General features: G+C 35.3%; 1 protein-coding gene across 1 annotated transcript; it reads left to right on the plus strand.

The window, feature by feature from the left end:
* The first annotated feature begins 278 nt into the window (after nt 1-278).
* On the plus strand, nt 279-3557 carry LOC149528318 (uncharacterized). The gene is made up of 3 exons (XM_089810181.1): nt 279-398; nt 576-3117; nt 3304-3557. The coding sequence occupies exons 1-2, from the start codon at nt 315-317 to the stop codon at nt 3081-3083; spliced, it is 2592 nt and encodes an 863-aa protein (XP_089666307.1). The 5' UTR covers nt 279-314; the 3' UTR covers nt 3084-3117; nt 3304-3557.
* The last annotated feature ends 6622 nt before the right edge of the window (nt 3558-10179 follow it).

The following is a 10179-nucleotide window of genomic DNA, read 5'->3' on the forward strand; positions in this document are numbered from 1 at the left end:
CCTAAAATTATTTTTACTTCTTACCAAATTTGAAAGATTCTTTGCTCTCTTAAGTTTACTAATAAAACACATTAAAAAAATGAAACCTGCTAATAAAACATAGAAGATGCCTTCCAAATTCAGTGACTATTGTAATATTATAACATTTGTTACATTTAGCTTCCGGGAACACTTTTGACTAATTTAAGCATTGTACATAACAAATTACTTCTTGAAAATAAAAACTCCTATTAACTCACCTGTACAACTGCTAGTGTAAGATATTCTCTATGCATTTGACCTTCGAAGATTTATATTCATATTCAGTTTTTATAATGTTTGATTCTTTGGAAACCCGCGGACAGGTCACAGAAACAAATACCATCAAGCAATACTCGGTGCGTGATATGAAATTTCTGGTACGTTTGATATGTTGACATTCATATATATAAATATATATAAAATCATTAGCGTGGAAGAGAAGCCGGTAAAATTGACTTGAAAGCACTAGGTTTTCACTCTTTAGACAGTTGCTGCTCAGAAGATCATCTTCATTTTCTCTAACCCTTTGATCCGAAATGGCCATTTCTTTACAGAATTTGTTTATAGTTACCATTTCAGTTTTGGTTGGTTTCTTCCCCTGTCCATGCGCGTCTCTTCCCCATCGATTTCTTTCCAACGCATGTCCTTTCCATGAATCTGAAGCTCTTCTTCGTTTAAAAGAGGGTTTGAATGACTCTGGAGGCTTTCTCAGTTCATGGGTAAATGGAACAGACTGTTGCACGATGTGGGACGGCATATCCTGCAACAATCATACCGACCACGTTGTCTCTGTTTTTGTAAGCTCTTTCTCAGGCATTCAAGGCGTGATAAGTGAGAGCTTGTGTCAACTTCGATTTCTCAAATCGCTGACCATAAACAGAGTAACAGGTACTACCACTCTTCCTTCATGTTTGGGAAATCTCCCTTATATTGAGACTTTAGATTTATCTATGAATGGCTTGAGTGGGAGGATTCCCTCTTTTGTTTGTTTGCTCAAGAGCCTTACAAACCTTGATCTTAGTGGCAATAAACTCAATGGAAGCATACTTTCTTGCTTGAGCAATCTTTCTTCTTTAAAAGGCCTTTGGCTATTTGATAACCAACTCAGTGGAAGTATACCAGATTCTCTGGCAAATATTTCTTCTCTTAGGTGGATTGATCTTACCCATAACCACCTAAGTGGGAGTATACCTCCTTCTCTTGGAAGTCTATCTTTGTTGTGGGATATATCCCTTGGAAACAATCAACTAAGCGGTAATATTCCAGATTCCCTGGGTAATCTGTCTTTATTGTCTTCGTTGAGTCTTAACAATAACCAGCTAAGTGGGGCCATCCCCACTTCATTTGCTCAACTTTCCTCCCTTAATGGGTTCTATGGTAGTGGCAACCATTTTAATGAGACCATCTCTTCTTCGTCTTTTCCAGCTTCTTTAAAATTTCTATATTTGTCGTTAAACCATCGACAGATGATTTCAGAAACTTTCTTTCGCAACCTTACAAACTTAAAGTTCTTGTATTTATCTGATTGTGTGCTAAATATTAGCACAACCTGGATTCCATCTTTCCAGTTAACTGAAATAAGCTTTGTGTCATGTAATATTAAGGGAGAAATTCCAAATTGGATTTCTACACAATTCTCTGTTGTTACACTGGAATTAGTCAACAGTAGTCTTGTGGGAGAAATTCCTTCTTGGCTATGGGAAACTAGTTCTCAGCTGGAAACTTTGAATCTTTCAGGGAATCATCTAGAAGGAAGCCTATTCCCAAATACTTCAATGCTGATGAAACTAGAAAGGCTAGATGTGTCTACAAATACATTGAGAGGGAACATTCCATCAATATGGTCTCCTAATATACAACATTTGCTATTAAATGACAATTTGTTAAATGCCAGTATTCCTCCAAGCCTGGGTAGCTTGCCTCTGCTCGAGCAATTAAATCTTGCAAACAACTTGCTAACTGGAGTGATCCCTGCAAGCTTGTCCAAATGCTCTTTTCTCCAAGTCCTTAATTTGGCAAACAATGAGTTGGAGGGAAGCTTACCACATGAATTCAGTAAGCTAACTAATTTATATTCGTTAGTTGTCCATAGTAATAACCTGAGTGGATCACTACCTCCTTCAATAGTCAACTGCTCAAAGTTACAGGTTTTAAATATTGGGAACAACTTATTTGAAGGTGAAATACCGACAGTTGTTGGAAACTTTTCAATGTTGAGAGTATTGGTGATGAATAACAACAATTTTACAGGTAATATTCCTTCAGAGATTGGCCAACTATTGAACCTCCAGATCTTGGTCCTTTCTTCCAATCATATCTCAGGTTTGATTCCGCAGACAATTACATCATTGCAAGCAATGTCAATAGAAAGCGAAGATGGTTTTATCTTGTCCTCGTCCCAACTGTCTTATGGGCTACTATATCAAGATGGATTGGATATGACTTCAAAAGGTGCTGATCGACACTACCCATATATTCTTTCTACTCTCACATCGATAGATTTGTCAAACAATGAATTGGAGGGAGAAATTTCTTCTAATTTTGGGAACTTGAAGGGTTTGAGGCTTCTAAACCTTTCATTTAACAATTTGAATGGTAGCATTCCAAATAGTTTTGGAGAAATGAGTCAGTTGGAGTCACTAGACCTTTCCAACAATAAATTGTCAGGACAAATCCCCGCAGAGCTTGAATCTCTAAGCTATTTGGGTTCATTTAATTTATCAAACAACAATCTTTCAGGAAGCATACCACAAGGACGACATATAACTGGCACATTTGGAGAATCCTCTTATTCAGGGAATGCAAATTTATGGGGATGTCCCCTACCCAAAAAATGTTCTTGGCCGCAATTTGCCTCTCCTCATCCGTTTCCAATTAACAAAGAAAAGAAAAGCAATGAGCATCCATGGTTTCAGATAGCAGTGGGATTATCATTCGGAGCAGCCTTCGTAGGGGTACTTTTAGTGATCCTGATAAGAATTAGTTGGCGAATGAAATATTTCAATAAAGTTGATAGAATCCTAAAGAAATTGTTTCCGTGGATGAAGAATTTGACATTATGAAGGGATATATCTACACTTCATGGAAATATTAGAGGTAAACTTGAGAGTTCTTTGAAGTAATTAAGATAATTCAAAGTATTATGATGGTAAAATACAAAAGAAAAATAATACGATTTTTTTCAGATAAATTCTCAGTAGATTTTCCATCTATCAATTGAATTGTTTACAGTATTTTTTGTTCTTTTGCTAATTCTGTGTACATGAATATGTTTCTGGTTAGGATGGCCTCTTGCTTTGACTGCCTTGCAGTGGGAATCTTATCAATCTTGGTCTGGGGTCTGAAATGTATTGTGGTCTTCGTTTGGGAAGGACCTCCCCACAAAAAAAGAAGCTCATGTACTTCTATGAATTCTACTCTTGTAAGAAATGTGAAAACAAGAATGTTTTTAGAAACTTCATGTACCAGTAGCTTTTCAATCAAATTTTAGGCAAACATTGAGTCGTAAATAATATGTAAAATGTTATAATTCTGCATTCGATGGTATACTTTTGAAATCTTCTCTTCTTTCAACAAGACCAAATCTCTCAACAAGATCAAATCTCTCACCGTGTGCATTCACTGGTTTACATTGCTCATTGGTTAATCATTCCTTTGAAATGCTTCTCAGAAATTCATAAGAACTCTTTGATTTCTGAAAGGTTTTTTTGATTGGCAGAAAGCTTACAAATTTTTCCAGATGCTGGACCACTGCTCAAAATTACACGTTCACGTCAGAGTAAATAGTAATCTTCTGTCTGTTTTGATTTTGCTTGTTTTCAAATGCATTATAAGATGAATTTACCATTTAGGAAATCCTTCCAGTACGGTTGACTGGCTGAAGAAAATAATTACAAGTTCTAAGAATGTGGCTAGTGTGCTGGTCATATTCTAAGCAGTCCAAAATTCCATTTCTCTTATGATATAATCGAGGAAAGCAGATGATCAGATTAAACATTACGAGTCAGTAACTTAAATTAAATCTACTTCTTCTTTTAGGAATGTTTTATATTTATCAAAGCAACAAATAATACAACAAAAGGAGCTGCAAAAACACTGATAAAAACAGCAGTTTCTGTGGGGGACTGTTTGTTATAGATTATGTATTTAAGGTTAAGGTAGAAAGACGTTTTCCCAGTAATGGGAACAACATTTCAAATTTTCAGGTCTACTATTACTCATTATCCAGAGATAATGAAAATATACATAAAAAAGGCCAGACTGCTCTTCAGGGGAGGCTGAAGCTTATTCCAGAATATGCTACCTTAAGGTTGAAAATTTACATTTGCAATTTCATATGACAAACATTATGAGTCAAATTGCAACTGCTATTTTGCACTCCCACAATCATTCATTCCTGAAACCCAGAAAATCTTAAGACGCACTTGCAAAAAATCCGAGAAACACATGGACCCTGGGAACTGAAAAATTAGATTAGAAACAGTGCACATGGGGAAAATGAATTGGAATTTGTAGGATGGAGCACAACATAGCCAGTAACATTAGTTCTTGCCGTATATATATTATATCTTTGAAGAAACCTTTAACTATATACACTGTTTAGTTCTAACTTCTCTAAGTGCTCTAAAGCTTGTAATATAATTTACTGTTTATAATATGCTACCAAAGAATGATAGGTTAGAGACCAAAAAAACCAATTGACACATTACCTGGATTACCTTTGGCAGCACCATCCGTGTTAATTTTTACGTAGCCAAAAGGAGGCAGAACCTACTTTTGGTTGCCCTGTTTTCTCTGGGCCTCAATTTTAGATAGTTGGGATTGTCACGAGTCATAATTGTCATTGTGTTTTTGCTCCAAATGATATGCCCAACAACATCGGTATGTAAGAATAAATCTCTCAAAATATTCTCCTATTTCGGTCGAGACAGATTTGCTACCATAAGAAATTAAAGTCAAGCTATTTCGGGTGATTGGATTTGAATCTTATTGGACCAGATATAGAATGAGGAAAGAGTTAAAAGGGTCCGTTTTGTTTGCTGGAATTAAACAGGAATCTGTAGTAACAAATTTTAAAAAAAACTAATTTTCAGTTTGGATGCATCAAACCAGAATAGAAATATGAGTTGAGAATTTCCTTTTTGGTCTGAAATGAGGATTTGTTAATTCCACTTCAAGAGGTGGAATTGGAATTGCCAATTAAAATTGGGATTGGAATTAAATCAAATTAGAATTTTCATTTTTCTTGCTCAACAAAGTACAATTCCAAATTAACAAACCCTGCATATGACAAATTTCAGATACAAAACAAATTTAGCATTTGCTAAAATGGACAGAATTTGAGGAATTGTGTTGTGGCATGTTGTTCTTTGCATTACATTATGTGCTTGAGAGATTGATTATTGAGCTGATTGGTGTTTTTAATGCATTTAAACATGTTACTTTTCTCATTTCATTTCATGGGAATGGCTTTAGATGATGACGAGATGTTTGTGCCCTAATAATTTCATTTGAGGAAGGTGTTTTTTTTTTTTGATTGGTAAGAGGCTGAAGCCAAGATTAATTATTATGCATTGTGATTCATTATATTATTATTTATGAAACTTGAGTAGATTCGAACTCAAGACCTCCCATGTAAATATTATTATTTATTAAACTCGAGTAGATTCGAACTCAAGACCTCCCACATAAGAGTCTCACAAATTACAGTTGTGTTATAGGCTCTTGCTCGATGAAGACTTATTTTGATGCATTTGGGACTTGTTTATTTCTTGTGATCGATTGCATTTAATATTTGTGTTTATGTTGATTGGCTTTTTTCTTCATAATGTTTATAGTTTTCATGGCTGACCTTGTTGAAGTTTTCGATGGACAAATCACTATATATATGAGAGCAAATAGATGAGTTATGTATGGATCAAATGTGAAGACAAAGTAATACAAATATAGAAGAATATAAGTGCACAGTGTTGAAACAAACAGAGGTTACAAAAGCTGAAAAAAAGATCCTAGTTTTTTTTTTTTTTTTTTTCTTTTCATATTTTATTCGTGCCTATTGCAAGGCTATGCAACTTTTAAGTAGCTTTGTGAATATTTGAATTTGTTGTGCAAGTTCTCTTAGGAACAATTAGTTCCTTGGCAAAGTGTCTAAACATTAGGGACAATAAGTTCCTCGCTTCTAGTTTAAAACTTTGTAATTTATTATTCCATATAGTGAATAATATTCTCACCATGGTTTTTCCCATGTTTGGTTTTCCATGTAATGATAGTATTCATCTGTTTGTATTCCCTCTTAGCATCTGATAGCATTCAACAATTGGTACTAGAATAAGGCTCTTGTAGAAGAAGCTTAACTGTGTGGTACATATATGAGAAGGATAATGAAGATAACAACAAAGTACCTAAGTTTGATGAAATAAATTATACTTTTTGGAAGGAGATGATGGAATCAATTTCAACTCTATGGTATATAGAATTTATGGGTTGCAAAACCGCATTTGATATTTGGGAGAAGCTTGGAAACATAGGTGAAGGAGATATAATGATTAAACAAATTAAGTTACAAAATGAGAAGTACAAATTTGAGACTCAAAAAATGTCTGAAGGTGAGAACATTGAAGGCTACTTACCTTGGTAAATAAAAACATTAGTTCAATTAGGGGCTTTGGTTGTACCTTAGAGGATAATGAAGTGCTACTAAAGGTGCTGAGAACTATGAGTAAGACCTACTAGACTTTGTTGATCACCATTCAACAGAGTCATAATATGGAAAAGTGCAATTTGGAAGAGCTGTATGGTGTTCGAGCACTGCTTTAAAGTTGTTTGAACTTGAGGAGAACAAGTTTTGAGAAGAAAGTTGTTGCTTTCAAGGCAGTTAAGAATATTGCAGATGAATTCAATCCAAATGAAAAAAAGTAATTTCGTCAAAGGGCTTAAGAAGAGATCCTATAAATATAAAGGTAATTTACTCTTCAAATTACCAGTGGAATAGTAGAAAATTATGCCACAAAAATGTCCTTTTAGAGAAGATAGTAAGAAAGTTGATGATGATGAAAGGAGAGCTAGTTACACAAGATATAACAAAATTACCAGGACTAATATCAATGGCAAGAATAAGATTATTTTTTCTCAATTTGTGGAGTCTCATTCTTTGGAGGATGAAGAGGGGAATGACTCAAATGATGAAGTACCATTCTTGGCTATCAAAGGAGAATGACAATGATTAGTCAAGAAATTAGATTACTATAGAAGAAACTATGAAGACTTCTCCGCATGCAAAAGAATAGCCTAGGTCCTAGATCATTGATTCTCATTGTTCAAAAAACATGACAAATGCCATAAAAGTGTTTAGAGAACTTGATAAATATTGTGGAGGATCACTCATAGTTGTTGGTGATGTAGTGCCTTCTGTGTTTGCATTTATGACATTCATGTTTATGTACATTTGAGATGCTTCGATGATTTGACATTATTTTGATTTCAGTATCATAGTTACTTGCTATAGTGTTTAGTTTGATCATATTTGCATGACGATATTTGGTTGTTTTGTATTTGGATATATACTTTGTTTATGGATATATGATGAACTTTGAAGGATTATAGTTTTTGATTAAGAAAAGCAGGTTTTGAAGGGTGCCTGAAACCTTGTACAATGCTAAAGATATTCAATAAGCACTATCTTAAATGAAATAACAGACCTAGGTGAAACAGGTTACCAACCCAACAAAGGGGCAACCTTGATGACAGAAAAGACAATCACCAACCAACTCAAAACTTAAAAAGGCCTATCACAACAAGGGAACATACGATTTACTCTTTGATTTAGAGCCTCCCTTGTAGGACCTGAGATTCATATCTAGAGGAGGAACAAAGGACTTAGATTTCTTTCTTTTTACAATGGTCCATCTATCCTCCACCTTTGCAACCTGTAGTTGCCAAATTCCCAAAGACATTGAAGAGACAGGAGGAGCAAAAGCAACCATCTCAACTTTCTCATTTGGAGAAACCACAACAAGAGCAGAAGGACCAACAAAGTTAGGGACAGGAGAAAGGATAGGATCCTGACTTGCAATGAGGACAGGATCCATACTAGTAGTCCGGACATCCACAACAACCTCAGGCAACAAAGCAGCTAAAAGAACAAAATCCTGACCAGCAGAAAGCTGTTCTTGACCAAAAGACCAGACATCCTCAACAACCACAAAAGTGGCTGCAAGAGAAGAGCCCCCCACTGGCCCCTGAACCACATCTTGAGGCTTATGCACCATGTAGTGCTTGGAAGAGGCCCTTGACCACTAGGAAGGTGATTGCTTCGAAACATTCTTAACAGAGCATCGAGCTGCCAAGTGACCTGACACGTGACATTTCCTGCAGCAGAAGGGGATTCCTTCATAATCCAAAATTTGTGTCCAAGATCCTTGTGAAGAAGACAAGCAAATCTTCTTAGGAAGACCCTTTGAGACATCCAACTCCACAAGGATCCATGCATAAGTCGAATGGAGAATATCAGAAGTAGCAGAGTCCACAAACAAAAAATCTCCAATAGCATTCCCCATAGATTCCATAATAGAATCCAGCCAAAGATGCATAGGGAGATACATACTTTGAAGGATTATAGTTGATGTGTTTGTGCTATGGATATTTATATTGTTCTGGTAGTAAACTTTTATTGTGGTGCAGATAAATGATTTAAATATATTGTCTTAATAAAATTAATTTAATGATTATTTACATGATTTTGCACACTCTTTCTTTGGCTATATTATTGTTGTGTATCTACACTTGATCAGGTTGTTTATTGTACAAGACTTATATCCTCAATAGTGCAATGTGGAGTTAGTGATTCAGCTGTTCATACTGAGCTAATGTTGTCCCTATATGGGCGATGTATCTGTGTTAACTAAAATAATAAACCCTCTAGTTAATTGGTAAATTTTTGGATTCATCATGCATTGTGATTAGACTCGTGAGCGTGTCCATGTATTTAGGAATCCGCATTGATATCAAAAGTTATTAAATATTGTGATTTAATTGTTTAAAGATAACTTTATATTTTTTGATTTAAATTTAATTTCTATTACCAACTGATTTGTCATAGTTTAATCCCAAGCAATTAGGATTGCCATATTTATTTGAGTAATGTGAGCTAATTAGATTATTTAATTTAAATAATCTAATTTATATGTCACTTTGTAAAAAGTGCAAATATTGGCTAAATGTGAGTTTATTCTCACTTCTCACATTTTAGTTTAGGATTTTTGGAGCAAATCCTTCAAAACCCATTGTGAGCTTTTCAATGTTTTGTTTGTTGGATGAGATGTGCTTGTGGGATTGCCGCTAGAACATGATCGTTGGATTTGGAGCAAGGAACTCTTCCCTTGCTTAGCTTTTCGTCGACTTTGGTGCCCTCATTATTTTTTGGCATCGGTTTCCATTTCTGCCCTTTTGGTTGTAAGGTAGGGCTTTTCTATTTTAATAGTTTTGGCTCATTTCAAATTCTTTTTTTTATTGCTTTAGGGTCGGAGGTTGAGAACTAGTGTTCCCCTCCATTTTTGTATGTTTATTTGGCCCGGTTGGTCGTGTGTGGACAATTTGGGTTTTGTAGCTTTGAAATTTGGAAGTTTTGAGCCGCTATGTTAGTCATTTTTCCATACGAGCCTAGAACTCAATTTTAATTTGATTTTTGGGATTTTGGTAACCATTTCGATAATGGGTTTTAATTTTGTTGATTTTCGACAACCTTCATTTTTGAACAACTTTTACATCGCCTCGTTTTGCATGCCACCTAGTTTTCTTGGGTATTTCTTGGCACCAATTTGGTCATGGATTCAAGATGATTGTTAGGTTTTCAATTCGACCATGGTTTTACCTTGTCTTCATTGGGATTTGTGTTGAATCTGTACTACTAACACTAAGTTCGGTTGAATGTATTTTTACACTAGGTGTTTCTTGTTTCTCATCCAACCCTTGTTTAACATTGATTTAGTGTGGATGGACACATGAGCATGTGCGCATGGGTATGACGAGATCTTGTGAGACCCAAACTCTCAGATATAGGCTAGTTGAGGGATTGTTCATTTGCAGTTGGGTTGGGAACTTGTATTGCCTTTGGACACTCATCATGTGATGAGCATGGGTATGTAGGGTAGATGTGTGGAG

The sequence above is a fragment of the Cupressus sempervirens genome, chromosome 11, assembly GCF_028749045.1.
Source record: "Cupressus sempervirens isolate cs-2001-9-10 chromosome 11, ASM2874904v1, whole genome shotgun sequence".
Lineage (NCBI taxonomy): Eukaryota > Viridiplantae > Streptophyta > Pinopsida > Cupressales > Cupressaceae > Cupressus > Cupressus sempervirens.